Genomic DNA, 17,271 nt, shown 5'->3' on the forward strand with positions numbered 1-17,271 from the left:
CCCTTTGACCATTGGTAGCCTTGAGCTACATTTTTCAGTGCATACTGGTTGTGTGGTGCATGCTAGGTAGAAGGATGGTTTGACAATGCATGTTGGGCAGAAGGATAGGGTTGTGTGCTGCATGATGGATATTTGGAGCAGTTTTGTTCTTGCATGCTGAATCTGGACTGATCATTGAAGTGCTAGTTTGAGATCTTCATGCCTCTTTTATTTAAATTTCTTTTGTGGGAGGTAAAGCAGAATTGTTCTTCCTAAGTGACAACGGATTGAAGAGGAAAATATTGCATTGCTTACTCCTTGATCTTTACAGCTGAAGGTGTTCTCCAATATTCCTGAAATTGAATTGCTAATGGCTTCTTGTTTGAAAGTACTGCAGAGTTACAATGCAAGAAACATTTGTTTAAATAATTTGGACATGTGTTTTTATTTGAACTGGGAAGGTATGGATGGAATGGAGTGCAAAATAAGGCCTTGTTTGAACAACCTCTACTGAGCTAGTGACCTGCATGGCCTGTACTTGCTCTTGGCAATATGTAGACATTGGGTATGGATAAGCAGAAGTTTCACACCCATTTGGTTGCCTCACTCCTTATCCATTGCTGCTCCTAAGTGGAGCTTCATTTCCCATTGATTGGGCTCTTTGGAGTTAATTGCCTTTTACTGGAGGATCTCTGCAAATGGGAACATGGTGTCTGTCTTCTGAATTCTCCCTGGTTTCCTCCAGTAGTCACCTGCTGAGCCTATCTAGCTGTTGGTAGAGGTCAGGATATACTGTGATCAATTTGCTAACATAACACCATTAAATTGTTTTAAAATGACTGTAAGTCTTTGATTTTAAGTATAACTTTGGTGAGATTAAAGACCATTGACCTTTCTTTTAATCTTGTGTATTTATTTTTGTTCCTGTTTTCTATTTGAACTGTTTGAGGGCTGAATCTTGACAGTACCTCCAGGGATTTACAGAGCTGGCTTTTACTACTGCTTTCTCCTTTCAGTGACTCACCACTTTAAAATGAGTTACATAAGAGAAAGGAAGCTTCAAGCCTTCATTTGTGCCAGCTCAGCATAGCCCTCCAGTCTTTGATATTCCAGAATTCTATCTACTTTTAGTGATTTAGCTCAACAACTCTTGTGTAGAAAGTTCCAGACATTCACTACCCTTTCCTTCATACCTCAGTTTTACATGAGTGTCCTCTTATTCTGTAAATATGTCCCGAGTTTAAGACTTCCCACTAGCAGATCTTAAGATCTGCCCTGCAAAACTCAACTGGATCTTGTCTGTTCACCCCTCACTTTTCTAAACTCTAATAAACAAAGGCCTAACCTGCTTAACTGTTCTTGATAAGTCACCCCCTTTATCTCAGGATTCAGCCTAGTGAGTCTCTTTTTCATTGTCTCCAATGCCAGACTATCTTTTTTTGAAATATAGTGATCACAATACACAATACACAGATGCAGCCTCGGAGAAAGTGAGGACTGCAGATACTGGAGGGTCAGAGCTGAAAAGGGTGGCACTGGAAAAGCACAGGAGGTCAGGCAACATCTGAGGAGCAGGAGAGTCGATGATTCGGGCATAAGCCCTTCATCCTGACAAACAGCTTATGCCTGAAACGTTGACTGTCCTGCTCCTCGGATGCTGCCTGACCTGCTGTGCTTTTCCAGCGCCACCCTTTTCAACTCCAGCCGTAGCCTCACCAATACCCTTTACAACTGTAATAAGATTTACCGATTTTTGAACTCCAATCCCCTAGCAATGAAGGCCACAATTCCATTTGCCTTTTTAATTGCTCGCTGCAGCTTCATGCACAAGAGCACTCAAATCCATGTGTTGCACTTTTTTGGAGTCTCTATCCATTCAAATGGATAGGAGGAATCAATAGCAGGCTATTAGTGAAGTGTTCAACCTCACACTTTAATCTCTATCTGCCAAGTATTTACCCACTTACTCAACTTATGTATATCCCAATGCAGATTCTGTGTGTCTTCATTACAGTTTGCCTTCCCACCTATTCTTGTTTTGTCAGCAAATTTGGATTAATTACATTCTGCCCCTTCCTCCAAGACAATGGGGATTGTCTGAAAAATCTCCATTATCCTAACTATATTCTGTATGTTAACCAATACTCTCTCCATGTTCACGCATTACCACCAATAGTGTGAGTTTTTATCTTGTGTAATAATGTTTTATGTGGAGCTCATCAAATGCCATCTATAAGCCCAAGCATCAATAAGGTATTAAAAATGGGAGCCCAAATTGACATACTGTAGTCGGCATATTTAAGCTTCAGAATGAGAGAATTGAAATAGAGGGGTTTACATAGAAGATTGGCAAGTTGTCTTTTCATACAAGCATGTGTAATTTCCTCTTAGGATCTGAATTTGGAACAGAAATGGTGGGGTACAACTAACTTCTGCTTACCCGTTGCCACCTCTCTCCCTCACAAGTGATATATTTCCCTGCATTGCTTTCTTCCTTTCACCATTTGCTCTCCTGTCCTTTCTCACTCCCACAACTGATAGTGAGTATGTGGAGCATTTCAACCCCAACGTCCTGAAGGATTCCGTGTTGTCCACACACAAGCCAATCGAAGTGAAAGGCCCTGGTGGGAAGGCCACCATCATCCATGCCCAGTATAACACACCCATCAGCATGTACTCCCAAGATGCCATCATGGATGCCATTGCTGGTCAGGCTCATGCCAGAGGCAGTGATCTTTCAAGGTAGGCCATGAGAATCTGAGATCTGTTGCCTGCATGTAAAGACCTAAGGAACCAGAGTGTATCTTTGAAGTTTACAGACAAAAAGAATAAAGCTGTTTGAAACATATAGTTAAAAGATGGTAATTAATCGAAGGATAGAAATGAAAAATGAACTTCTGCTCTGATAGATTGAACAATTTCCCTGGGAACGTGTCCTCTCAAATTCTGCAGAGAGTCAGTTGCCATGACAGTTTTTTAAAAAAAAGAGACTGAAAACCAGTGTTAAAATGAACCTGGACATTTCGAGAGATGGTTGGCCTCAGAAATATAAATTTCAGCAACAAACCACTGATTTGCAGCTGTCATCTTGATGTATATTTTTCCCATCCTCCTCTGTGCATCCTTTCTCCTTCAGTGTTGCTCAATGGCAAAGAACGGTTCGGCTCAATGGCCTGTTTCTATGCCAGTATTCAACATAAACTGCTTATCTCAGCCCGTTGCCCACAGGGCAAGATCAAAGGAATAATTCCTATTTGACGTGTCTGAGTGACAAGATTTGACAGCAGATCTTCCTTGCAGGCATTCAAATGAAGCCAAAGGGCCAACTACTCATCATGAAATTATTGGCTGGATTTGTGTAGTTTTAGGTTGTAGCTCAGGTGATAGAACAGACATTAGTGAGTTTAATTTTCAGAATTTCTCAGGAACTTTGCTATTCAGAGTCTCTCTGTGCTACACCTTCATCCAACCAATTCAACTTACTCCATGGCACATGAGCTGTCTGTAGATGCAGCCTGTATGTTTGTATGTGTATGCCTGACTGTATATGTGCAGCATGTATCTGGCATTGAACACTTGGAAGGATTCCTTAGGGGTCAGTAAGAGGTTGAAATCATAATGTGTTTGCTTTCTTTGTAGCTTTGATCTTGGCTGAGGGGTCTTGTTCATCGACTGAATTTGATTTATTACTTACATTTTAGATGGTGTTTTAAAAGTTCATGCCATGAATGAAATTTTACTGAAAATTGTGTTGTTTAGTATTGGGCACAGGCTTCAGTTTGTAAGGCTCCATTTGGGCGGCATAGAGTCAGTGATACCCGGTAAATGTATTAAATAAATGGTTAGTGTGTTGTCCAAAGCACGTATAAATCTAACTGCCAATGGCTGAATGCTCACCTATCTTGAAAGAACTGAAGTGTCTTGCCAGCCATTTTGAATTTCAGACTATCACCAATCATTCTTGTACTTTGTCAAACTAGATGAAAAATTGAATGCAATCGCTACTGTTAATTTTAAGTTGATTGAGAGAGTGAATTCACTACTAGAGTGTGGATCCAATTTGAACATAGAAAACAGAATTAACATTTTGCTGCTGGTCCTCAGTGAAATGAGTTTACTCAAGGTTGTCTCAATTCCTGGGAGGCAAGCATTCAGAGCAATCCATTTATGGGGCATTAAATTGATAATATTACTTAGAGTCGACTGAATTGGCCCCTGTTCAAGTTGGAAGAATGACAATGGTGGCAGAAAATGATTGAAATTGAGACATCTTACAGAGAGATCTGTACCCTCCATTGAACAATGTATGTTGATTTGGGAGTGCTTAACGTTGGGTACAAAACCTGATTTGAACAAGTACAAAGGAAAAAGCATTGACCTCAGATTCATCATATAAAAGGTTTTTTTATATTAAGACTCATGTTTTGCAAACAGTGAGAAAAAAAGACCTTTATAGTGTAATATCTTTTGGACTTTTCCACACTGGTTTTAGCTGAAACTGGTCTTGTTAGAAAGTACTTTCACTGTGTTGCAGTTTATGTGGTATAAGCTCTCCTTGTAATTGTGTGCTCTCCGCTATGGATATCTCACCGAGGTCTCTTAAATTGTTGACAGTGTTGAAAATCCTCTGTAGATCAGGGATTAGTATTGCAGTTCTTTCATTTTTTGATTGGTAGACCAGTATTTTATTCTAATTGAATGTTGCTTCTCTTTCTCCAATCCCAACCAACCACCTCCAACCCCACCTACTCCACTTTCTCACCCCCTCCACCATTCCCATTTCTAACACACAATTGTCATTGTTACTTTTCGTTACTTGTCAATCAAACCAACCTACCTCCTAATAATCACGGACATCAATGATCAATGCCCTGGTGGTGTTTGATCATATGACCCTCAGTGGTCCTGAACCTCCAATTGCGTAAGTAGGTCCATCTTTCCTAACCATACTGTTGTTTCTTAACAAGATCTGTATTAAACTCACACGGGCCAGAGACACCATTTCAATCATAGTCCTGGGAGGTGGGAATTTCTGTTTCTTGGTTCATTGTTTTGCATTGAAATTGTGTCATGACATCTTCATTTTTGGTTTCTACTTTTAGGGAAACAAATTCTGAATATTTTCTAAAAACACTTCACTGTTCCCACACCCATCAATAACAAATAATCTAAAAGGTGACCATTTATGAGCTTTTCGATTGTTAAAGTCTTGACAGCATCAATACTTTTGGAATGGGAATTTGTGCTACCAGCTGTTTGATACTAGTCACATTAGTTGCAATTGAATGAGCATGAGAAAGCCAAATTTCATGCAGTGTATTCCGGGCACCTGCTTCTCATGGTCTCATGTTACACTAGTCCACCTGCTTCTAACTTGGATGCTTGTAATGTAAAGAGAGGGCTCACAAAGTGTTTTAATAAACAACAGATTAAGCCATTTGATGGTTCTCTCAGGTGAAGGTAGACTTGATGGATAAATACATGATGTGCTAGTCCAAATTCACAGGATTTGGCTGAAATCGGACAGGACTGCAGTGTTTTTCTGACAGCTTTATTAATGTCAGTTTGATGTTTGTGTGAAGATGTGGTGATGGCAGTTGGAGGTGATTGCAGATAATATATCTGTGCCCATTTGACAATCTGCAATGTAAAGCTGATCTCTGGTTAGTTATCTGATGGTATGAAGGCAGTTAGTTGGAGTAGGAGGATGTAGTTGTGTCACTGACAGAGGCAGAGCTAGGCGAGAGGATCAGCATGGGCAGGGTAAGGACCAAAGCAACAAACTACAAACAGAACCTCGAAGGTCATTGTCTCTACTTCATTGTTCATCTGGATACAGCTTCAGAATTGATCTTTACGATTATGGGCATTGTTTATTCTTTGCGGTCACATCTGATTCAAAAGATATATATCTTGACCAGCAGGGTTTAATGTAGATAAACATAAAATAACCCATCCAAACTTAAACTATGGGCTCAATGAAATGTTAAGCAGCGTATTAAGTAGAAAAGTGAATTTATGGTAACTGTTGCAAATATAATCAACCCAGCTTGCTGCTAACATTAATCTGGCAAACAGTATTAGATTTCATTTATAGAATAGTAGAATAAAGAAACCAGTAATTATGAGAAGATGGATTTAGATCAACCAAACAAGTACAAGATTATTGATTGATGTCAGAGTGCTTACTTATAAAGGAAAGGTGTTATGTTCTAAGAGAGTGCAGTGCAAGTCAAAAAAAGTTGACCTTTGTTCTTGGAAATTTAAACTAAAAGACAAGATGAGGGAAACTGGACTTTATCTTAACGGAAGTGAGATATGAAAGGATATCACCAAAGCTGATTATGGTCACCATTGATACCACAGATGAGGATTTCAAATTAAATATTAAAAGAAGACATAGATGGTCTGACCAATCTGTTTAAGACACAATAATAGACTAAAGGAATAAATGAGAGACAGAAGTGCCGGCATTTGGTGTTTTCAACAATTTGATGGCCTTTTGGGACCAAATGTTGTTTACTTGTTCCTATGATATCCTGCATTCCTCTTGCATACCTTCAGCACACACAAATGAGTTCAAATAGAATCCAAGAAAATTAAGATGTTTAAATGATTCTTCCTGCAATGTTTTTGTTCTTATTTTAATTTGGTAAACCTAAAATGCTGATGTCTGCCCTTACAGTTCCCAAAATGTTGCATGGAATGTTGAACTGAGTGTGTAATTTATACAGTACTCATATATACTATAACCTCACATGTTAAAACCACCAAGTCAATCCGTAGGTTGTCCCTGATCAAGAGACTTTTTCACTATCTAAGCCAGAAATTCATTTGATTTTGATATTTCCTAACCTGGGCTAACTACCATTGTCAGTGTTTGGTGTCATGGTTTCAAACAATCCTGTGACAAAATTAACTTTTGTATACATTATAACTGCTTTAACGTTTTGGAGTGGACTATAATCAGGAATGCACTCAAGAATGGCTTGAGTAGAAGGTTGGAGACTGTTGGAATGTTTTCTGCAACCACGCATTCAGTCACATGGGTTTGTTTCTGATGAGGGACAAACTTCATAGTACATTAACCTTCAAAGAAGTGTAAGTTATCAATTGGCGGAGAGCTGTGTTTTAGTCTGAGGTATGCAATAAAAGCTTGTGTTGTTAAAAAGTGCACTATTGTTTAAAACACAACAAAATATCATGGGGAATCTATCATGTCATCCACTGTTTTGGTGGAATGATATGGTTAGGTTATGTTGGGGATATAAAAGATGGTTGGAGATCAAAACATTTAGTTTCAGCTGTCCTAGTCAACCATAATTCAAATTAGTCTGTTGCATACTTATTTTGAGAAGCGTGTGATCTTCTAACATTGTTTAGTAATTTTACTGACGCTTGCTGAAAGAAAGTTAAGTATTTCTGTGAAATGTGTACAATGATTAAAGTAACACCAATTGCAACATTGTCTATATGATCCATTCCTCTGTACTGATTGTACTGACTCTTATGATGATGTCCCCAGTGACAGGAATAGTGACAGGGCTTCTCTGTGATGTTGTCAAACAATGGGCTGGATGGTGTTATGATTAAATCTTCATACAAAGATTAGCATTGGTGTTTTTTTGGGGTCACTGAACTTCTTGACAAAATCACAGACAAAAGTTTAAGCATGTGAATTGATGTGTAAGCATTAAGAGGTAACAGCTGGGTATTTACTAAATACAACTGGCAGGAAAATGAGACTTTAGACAAAAATGATTAAGGAAGGAGGTGATAATGAAGAGTAACTTAGAATACAAAACCTGCTGGTTAAATAGTCAGAGAGTGTATCTTTGATGGTGTTGGTCAGCAAAGCACAGTGCTATCAATCTGTGGGTCATCTTCTGAATTTGGACTATGTGTGAGTAATAAAGCAAATCCAAGATGTTTGAGAGATGCATATGAAGAATTAAAATTTGTAGCCTGTTTTTGTTTGGGTCACATATTATACGTGCTGTATACAAAGCTCTACTGAGAAATAATCTGAGGTGCAGACATTCCTTTAACACCAACATTGACAGCAATTATTTTTTTCTGTCCATTTACTGACTGTCGGATGCTAAGGAATGTTCAGTTCAATGTGGAAATTAACAGTTTTCCTAGCACTTGATGGATGTTGATGATGTGGAGTACGATTTTGTTTGCTATTATACATATAACATAGAATGGAAGTCTATCAGATGTTTTTGTTCTGATTCTCAGCTCTAACTGAAATATACTGACTGGATTTAATTTTCAGTATTTCATACTTAACTTCAACATCCCAACTTTTGGGAAAGTTATTAATGTCCCTTGGCCTAAAGATCCAAGGTTGGCAACTACTTGCATTATTTCATAATACTCTTTATTGCCTGTCAGTCTAATCATCTTTGCAGTTATTTTTAATTTCAACACGTGCTGCGCTTGCAAAGAATTGCTCCTATACTTTAAACTCTCTATTTAATTTAGATGGCTCCAGTATGCCTGGGACATTCATCGCACAGAATAATTGCCTTTCCTGTTATAAACTATCTGGACTCGATTCAGTTTAGTTCAAATTATAGTTGAAATAACTCCATTGTGGGATGGAGCAACTCTAAAAGTAGCTGAGGATCATGATAGACCCATTCCATTTCTAATGTTCTTGCACACTGAGGAAATGAAGGATAGTGTTGGAAAGCAGGTTGAAATGAAGTCATGATTTTATTGAATGGTGGTACAGGCTTGAGACCTCATATAGACTATTCCTGCCCCTATATCTTATGGAAACCCCACCCCTTTCAGAAAATGAGAAGCATTACAAATCTGCTTGCAATGGTAAGGATATGTTATCTGTGAGTAGCCAAATGCAACCTAGATGAATATGGACATTTAGCTAAGATTTGTCTTTTGAGCCAACTATAACCAGCTGATGAGTCCAATCTGGAACAGAATAAAGGTGACCCACATTGATGTAGAGGTGAGTACTTAACTAAAAGAATTCAAGATTGTTTTCATGAAAAATTAGTTCACTCTTAAGAACTTTTTACCATCCACCACCCTACACTTTTTTCTTTCTTCCCTCTTGCTTTCCAATCCTTTGTCATCTTGGACAGCTAATTAAGAAAGCCAACTCACTGCTCCACAATCACCTGTTCTGGATTAAACCCTCCTGAAAACATTGTTTGGAGACAAATCATTTTGTTTTCCCTCCCATCCTGCTCAATTCCAGTGGTTCAACTCACCCTGCCAACTGACAGCCAGGTCTATTGCCAATTTAACAGTTGCCTGTCACTGAGACTTAATTCTGTACACCAGGCTTATCAAGTGAGGATGTTTACCATTGTCATTCAAGGTAATTAAACAAAATCAACACTGTTGTAAAAGTTAAAACTTGTGCAAATACATACTATAGCCAATGACACGAGAACATTGAATGTCTCCTTTTTGGAAGTGAGGGAAATGTTTTTGACTGATGAATTAGGATTTCTCTCATCGAATCAGATACATATTTAAAAATAATTAGCATTAAACATTTTGGCCCATGTTTTATCCTGGAGACTTCTTATTTCCTTCTTTAAAGTCACCCAAAAAAATGTCAGCTACCTCAGAATTGATCAGTGGTTTCTGGTCTGTATTCATGGGCACACTATCAGTGTTATTTTGTCTTGGGGAAGGGGAGGGAATATACATAAGCTTCATCTTAAATCAGAGCTGAGTTTTACTTTAGGCCCTATTTAATTTGTTTAATTCCATTGTTGACCCAATTCTATAATTCCACCATCCCAGATCCAATACTGGACATGATTGAAACTTAAAAATTAATTCAAGCTTGCTGATGGAAAGCCTTGGTGAATTTCAATAATCTAGTACTCAGTTCTTCTACTTTATTTTTGTATGCCCCTGTTCAAACATTAAATGTATTTGCAAAGCTGATCATGGTAGCATGTGTTTGAACTGTAACATACACCATCACTGAAAAAGTGGGTGCAACTTCACTTTTTCCCTAAACATCACAGCAGACATGACAAACAAAGGTTTTCTGTTCAAAAATGTTCAACTATAGCATGACATTGTGCTCTTCTCAGGGGCCTGCTTTGAAATTTCACCAGCACAGGCTTAAGCTGTACTTAGAAAATGGACAACGAGGGAACATTTCATGATTCTAAAAATGTTTTTTAAAAACCTTTTGCTATTGACCAGAGATTATTTACGGACCCAAAGAAGAGCTAGAAAATGTCTTCCTCCACCTGAATATACACCACTGCAGTTGAATGCTGCGGCAGATGCTGGAGTTGCCAGTGCTGGAGAGTCACAGTGATGTGTTAGGGGTTAGGATGTGTCATTGTAAAATGAAACTCTCTCTGTTATTGCAGTAACCTACATGTTAAAGATGCTCTAGTCGACAGTGCCTCTCCAGTCTACCAGGCTGTTGTTCGTAACTCTAACAAGCCCCAACAAACTCACCAGCAGGAGCTGGATGAATGGACTCGCCGGGCTGCCAATTTGCAGTCCAAATCTTTTCGTATCCTTGCTCAGATGACTGGAACACAGTACTGTAAGTATAGAGGAGCTTTCATTCTGTTAAGTGATGAGAAGTGAGTGGCGCACATGACCACATTACTATTGAAACTTGAGGTTACATCCAGTCCAAACTGGTGAGATAAAAGCCTTCTTTCTTTCTGCTGGTCCGAAGTGAAGTGAGCTGACGTAGAATGAACCTGGTTCTCACTGGGTACAGGTCCACAAAATGAAATGGCCTGTGATTCACACCAAATGATCAGTCTCACTTTCGGGAATAGTGCAGTAGAAGGTGTTTCTATGAGGTTACATAGAGCAGAGGAAAGGGAGCTTTACTCTGTAACTGACTTTCACTGCATCAGATCCTAATGTGCTTGATAGGACAGAGGAGAGGAAACTTTACTCTGTGCCTGATCCACACATGCTTGACTTACCAGTACTGAGAAGGCTTTCATTTTGACCAAATTCATGCTATACCCAACACAGGATGCTTGATGGTGCAGTGTGGAGGGAGCTTTACTCTGCACTTTCCTTGCAATTTCTCAATGGAAGCAATTACTTTACCATGTCTATGGAGTAAGGTGTCATTTTCTTCTCCTAAGACCTATGAAAATGTTTACTTCTTGAATAAGTAACATAATTATTTTGAACTAGTAAAATTTTCTGCAACATTTTCTAGGGCGTATGCCAATTGTCTCATGGAAAGGGAGAATGGGACCACATTGGAAGGCATCAAGCAGAAAATAGCCTTCCTTTGACAACACCTTCTAAACTTGTGACTTCTGCTATAAGATATAAGATCAATGGCAACAGATACCTGGGAACACCACCACAGTCAAGTTCCCTCCAAGCTACACACCATTTTGACTTGAAACAATATCACATTCTTTCAGTGTTGCTGGGTCAGAGTCCTGGTACTCCATCCCAAATGGCACTATGGGTGTAACTACATCATGCAGACTTCTGCAATTCAAGAAGTGGCTTCTACACATTGCAATTAGAGATGGACAGACAATGCTAGCAATACCCAAATCATGTGAAAGAATAAAAGAAATTAAGTATCTTAATTAGGACAGTTTTGACCACTATAATGATGTTTTTGTGTTGTTTTTATATCACCTGTTATCACCTGAGCAAAATGCAGATGTATGAGGACACATGTTCACTGTATTTAGCAAGGATTCTGGTGTTCCTCTATGCTACTGTGGTACAGTTATAATGTAACATTACTGAAAATGCAGGAGCAAATATTTAACCCTCAAGCAATTCTGAGCCTGATTATCTTCATGCCCTCCCCACCACCTCAAGAATTGCCTCCTAAACAAAACTGATCCACTGGCTGGTAGAAACTAATTTCTGCTTTTTCCATGCTCTTCTGTGAACATCTAAGCAAAACGTGCATGAATGTCATTGCCAGTTAGAGACCCAGCACAGTTCCAGCAGGCACCCCAATTAACAGCTAAATTCCAGCAGATGTACCAACCTTGCTGGGATGGACTGTGATGCAGATTGTCATTGAGCAGAATGCCCAGGTGAGTGGGAATTATGAGGGGTTTTAACAAATTAACAATCAAGGAATGAAACCAATGGAAGAAAATAACAGGCCTGCTCATACTACGCATTTTTATGCCAAACCTCTAGAGTTTTAATTTTTCTTCACCTAAAAATAACTTAATAAAAAAATTCCTGAAATAGGTCAGAATTTAAAAATAAAGTGTTAGTTAATTTAAAATATGATTATTTAATAAATATTCTTCCCTTTCTCAATGTATCTCTCTCTCCTCTTGTCATACCCACATCTCCAACTCAATAGAATCACTGTGTAATATTGAGTATACACTACTGTTTAAACAATCCATCTCCCACTTTGAAGGTTAAAGAGTTTAATGCATGTGGTGTAAACTGCACAAAATAAATCTATTTTACCAAAAACAGGAATGGAGGACATCTGTAGGAGTGCAAGAGTAAATCCACCATGTGCACATCTGATTGAATGGGCTATAGGACATGGATTTTTCAGTATGAAGTCCTCCTCTTCATTGGTCTCCTTCCTTTTTTAGGCAGGACTGTGATATCCTCAGAGAAATCCTGTTTTTAATCGAGCTGGATGGTGCAATGTGGTAAACTGTCAGATCCTATCTTCAACACAGCCCAGGAAGAGAGTCCATCCCTTTCTGATGGAACTGTGTGGGGGCCATTTCCCTTTATTTTCTTGAATTCAAATCTAGCTCACAGACTTGCAGGATTTACTTTAAATTTTTCATTCTTTAACTATTGAATGGTGTTGCTGTCAAGCTGTAATAACATTGACCAAATTGAACATTAGCTGGTTGTAGGGCAGATTTTCTAGTCGCTTCCACTTACTGCCAAAATATGGCATGTGCTGAGATTCAACAGTGATTAGACCCATCTCTGAGATTAAGTTTCATATAAACTGAACCCTCAGATATTTAGAACAGGGGAGGCTTCCATCTTCTCGTGAAACATCCTCTGCAAACGGATCTTTAGGATTAGCATTTAATTTGTTGTGAGTATATTTCACTGGGGATGGTAATTCATTTAGATCTTTTGTTTTCTAGTGCAAGATCCAGATGAGGATGCGATGAAAAGATCAAGGTAGGCTTCTGGCACAGCAGCAGTCATTGGCCCACTTAGCACAAAGTTCAGGCATATTACTATTAAAACACATTTATACACTTAGCAATACATTCAATATTAGTTAATTATAGAAAGTTGGGGTTATTAAGATAACAAACAGTTAATTTAAAACTTTAGATGAACATGTTGAAATTGGATGAAGAATCATACATCTGGTTCCACTTATGACATTCAGGGTTCTGTAGGTATGTGCCAACAGTTAAAGGATATCATTGTCTAAGTACACACTGTTTAAAGGGATAGGTATGGTTTGGTGACCACAGTGAGGCATTACTATTGTATCATGGTGTTTCCAAATAAGCTATGTTTCCAACCCCAATACCCAAACCTGTGCTGCCACTATTTCCATCCTGCTCCCCACTTCCCCAAATCCATAAACGTGTCCTGCCAAATCTATACTAATGATTGGGGGTTGCTTACATTGTTCCTAATTCTACATAAAAACGATCAACTTCTTTCCATGTAAAGGGTTACCATATAAATGCTATTAACAGTTGAGAAACCAATGTGCAAAATATCTTTGTCTTTGTTGCAACAATGGATCAACTGGGGACATGTTTTAAATCTTGTCATTTGTATAATGCATTTTGCTTGCTATACAGTTGTAAGGTCAGAAGAGTGGAGGCTGTATTCCCTAATGCCTTACTCTTCTCCTCCTCTCTTTTTCTCTCTTTCTCTATGCCACAGGGAAAAGTTTGAACATGAAGTAAAAGGTCCACGCTTTGCCAAATTGCGCAAATGGCATCATGGTCTGTCTGCACAGATCCTTAATATTAAAGGTTAAACTGCCCACGTGTAATAAGACACTTGAAGATAGAGTTACTAAATAAAGCAAAAGAGCATATTACTGTAATAGTGGCTATAAAAAAAAGTAGTATGAGAACATCAAATCTTCAAAACAAGTTAAACAAAGTGCTTGTTGAGTGTCCTTAGCCTTACATCCCTCCTCTGTTGTATTGTAGTGCTCTAAGCAGCACAGTACTTCTCCATGTATGAAGGTTTCTCTGCCAATAAAATGCTAAAAGTCCTGTTTCTGTACAAAGAGTCAACTTTTGTATCTTTGACTTCCTTTCAGAGAGATTTTAGGGAATTAATACTTTGTGAGCTGCCTTGTGTTTGAGAAAGATTGCAGTTTTAGAGGACCGTTGTTGTCTCAATGATAGAAGTTAAAATGGTAGGTGCTGTCAAGCTTGAGGGAATGCTTGCACAACACATTTGAGCCTGACAGTAGGTCAGACAGTGAGTCTTCAGGGAAGTAAAGGATTTAAAGAAAATGGGAATGATTTTCTGGAAAATACACCACATTACATCCCATGGCAAAGACGATTTGTTCATTTTGCCAATCACAAGTAGCTGCTTAATGATTGTTGCACAGTCTATTGAAATGTGCAGTGCAACATCTTTGATAAACTCTGAAACTTATTTATTGTTGGTGACCATCCACCAAAGCCCTGACCCACAATTACTTGCCCTATCCAAGTATGATAGATATAAGCAGAAGGCTGGTATCTGCTCATTTGATGAGTTACTTAACTAATAATTTCAGGTACAACTGTTGGCCTCTTGGTGTTCTGTACTCCTCACCCAAACTCATTCCCATTACATAGTCCAAATTCTTGTGAAAGGTGAACAGGGTTCCTGTAACATTGTTTAAATAGTTGATCTGTTATTGCTTAGCTTCTCTCACAAAGCAGCCCAGCATAGCAGGAACGTTAGCTTTTTGTCTGGGTTTCTGATAGGATTCATATTAGCCAACAAGTATTTTTAAGATTGGGTCATGGTACTGAAGGTAAGAAAAGGAAATCATGCTAAGTAATTCATACTGAATCCTGTTCAGTCTGGGCTGTGTACACTATGGAATGCCCCAGACTAAGCTCAGTAAAGGCAGAAGGCAAACAATGCATCCAGCAATTGAGTCCAAGTAACCACTACATGAAAGGTTTTTCTTTGGGACAGTGAAGATGAGGGGCTACTAACAGTGAATTGAGATGAATGTACATTAGGAATGATTACCCAATTTTATAAGAACCCGTTAGACATGTTATTCTTTGGTAATTGTATTGTGTGAGCATAAGTGAGGAAATTACCAAGTATCTTCTCACTTGTTTAACGTTTGAAGGTAATATGTAAAATGTAGTAGATGAGCTGAAGGTAAATTAAAATAAAACTGGGTAGAAGGATTTGAATAATGATTGCGATTGAAATGTATAACATATTTCACTGTGATTTTGCAAAAAAAAACTGGATTGAGCTCATGCAGTACATTTCTCCTCTTCACTTCTCTATTGAAGGTGCTGATTCATGCTGTGGTTCATTTCTGTGTCTATATGGTAGTCATTCAAATGTCAGCTCATTGGGGCTGCATGTCAACAGTCTTTACCAGCAAGACCTACAGTTTCCTCCTGACATCTTCCAACCTTTATCACTAGATGATAATCAGGAGAGGGAAACCTAATTGCAGGTTTTTGCTTCTCATAATTCTATTCCAATTTTTAAATTGACTCATCAGTACTGAGGCAAATTGCAACCCCTTTGTTGAAATTAGCTAGATCAGCCCTCTGTAGTTTTCATTGCAATCAGGGGAAAACTTAAAAGAATTTCATAGAATTCTAGGTTCCATGAGATAAATAATTAATCTGTTGAGCTGCAAAATATGTGACATATGTTATACCTTCATTATTTCTATGAAAGGACACTACATTGTTGTGGTGATTTGGGACCTAGTGCGTGGCACTGGAGTCTGAGCTGCATCTGCAGTTTCCCACTGACCCTGACAATTCTGTACAACCGTGGCCTGTTAAAATCATATTTTGTGAATGATTTGAGCTGAGTAGATGAGTAGGTTAGAGAGGAGTAATTGAAAACACTTGGGTTCGATATAGTGAAATTGATGAAAGGCGTAGTGTGACCATTTGGTTCCTGTATTCTGTGCTTGGCTGCTTTGGTTTGCTATTTCTCTGTATATACCAGCACTTTTTCTCTGAAATAAAAATATCATTTAAAAAAATACCATTAGATCCTTTCCAATCTCTTTGTATCCTGATTAAATGAAGAACTTGATACTCACTAAGAATCATAATCCAACATTTGAAGTCAGACTATTCATCAGTTTAATTTCTGTAGCAGTTGGATTAAAGAGGTAGCACCTGAGCTGGGACCTACGAAAGGCGATGTATCCCAAGTGTTGAGAGTTTGAAACCACCACACATCTATTAATAAATGACAAGAGAGTAGAAATTCCCATTTGCAATTTTCCTGTGCGTACAGGTTTATACCACTTTATACTGCTTTACTTTTAAATGTGGTTTAAACCAAATTACTGCTTCAGGTCGATGTTGTACAAGAAGCTTATGAATGCATCAAATCTTAAGACATTAATGCTGCTAATCAAAATTTCTACCCTTTCTGTCATTACTGGGTATAAAGATAGATAATGTCTTAATTTCCAAAAATGAGAAATTTTCTCAGTTTTTTTTGTTCTCCCTCTATCTGAGACTGTCAAACACCTTACAATCTCTCCTCACTTGTTGCAGTTCTTAAAGCACATCAGTTCCACGCCCTTAACACAGGTTTGAAGCAAGCTAACAAATCGTAATGTTTCAGCAAAGTGTTAATTTAGTTGATTGTTCAGTTATAGGTGCCTGGTATTATTCCATGAGCTCTGATAATAGATTAGTTTTGATGATCACTCCTGTGTGTCTGAACTCTAGGGAATATCCTAGTATACTCTGCTAAATTTCAATTTGTTGGGCTTTATGTAGCAATCATTGTGACTAGTAAAACTTCGATTAAGTTTTGTTTTTATCCAACTGATGAATCAAATCCATATTGTGGCTTTAAATCTAATATCCATGGATATTGCAAGATAAACTGATTGATAGAAGGCCTAATGTAAATAGGCTGATTAAACGGTACTATCACTTTAAAATGCATTAGAAATGTATTATTGAGATGTATTGTGCACAAGGATTATAATAATTGCCCTCTTTGGCATAATAGTGGACTGGTCAAACATTTGTTTGAATGCTGAAAAATGTGGTGCTGGAAAAATACAGCAGGCCAGGCAGCATCCAAGGAGCAGGAGAATCGATGTTTATAAGGTGGGGGGGAGGG

The 17,271-nt window shown here is 38.3% G+C and overlaps 1 protein-coding gene across 1 annotated transcript in view; it reads left to right on the plus strand.

The window, feature by feature from the left end:
* Positions 1-17,271, plus strand: part of ldb3a (LIM domain binding 3a) — a 196,977-nt gene that overhangs the window by 100,432 nt on the left and 79,274 nt on the right. The window contains exons 9-12 of the mRNA XM_043678611.1: positions 2,521-2,721; positions 10,356-10,537; positions 13,080-13,116; positions 13,846-13,937. Of these exons, the coding sequence (XP_043534546.1) occupies positions 2,521-2,721; positions 10,356-10,537; positions 13,080-13,116; positions 13,846-13,937 (512 nt within the window). The remainder of the gene's footprint in view (positions 1-2,520; positions 2,722-10,355; positions 10,538-13,079; positions 13,117-13,845; positions 13,938-17,271) is intronic.

Source organism: Chiloscyllium plagiosum, chromosome 38 (genome assembly GCF_004010195.1).
Source record: "Chiloscyllium plagiosum isolate BGI_BamShark_2017 chromosome 38, ASM401019v2, whole genome shotgun sequence".
In the NCBI taxonomy this organism is placed as follows: Eukaryota; Metazoa; Chordata; class Chondrichthyes; order Orectolobiformes; family Hemiscylliidae; genus Chiloscyllium; species Chiloscyllium plagiosum.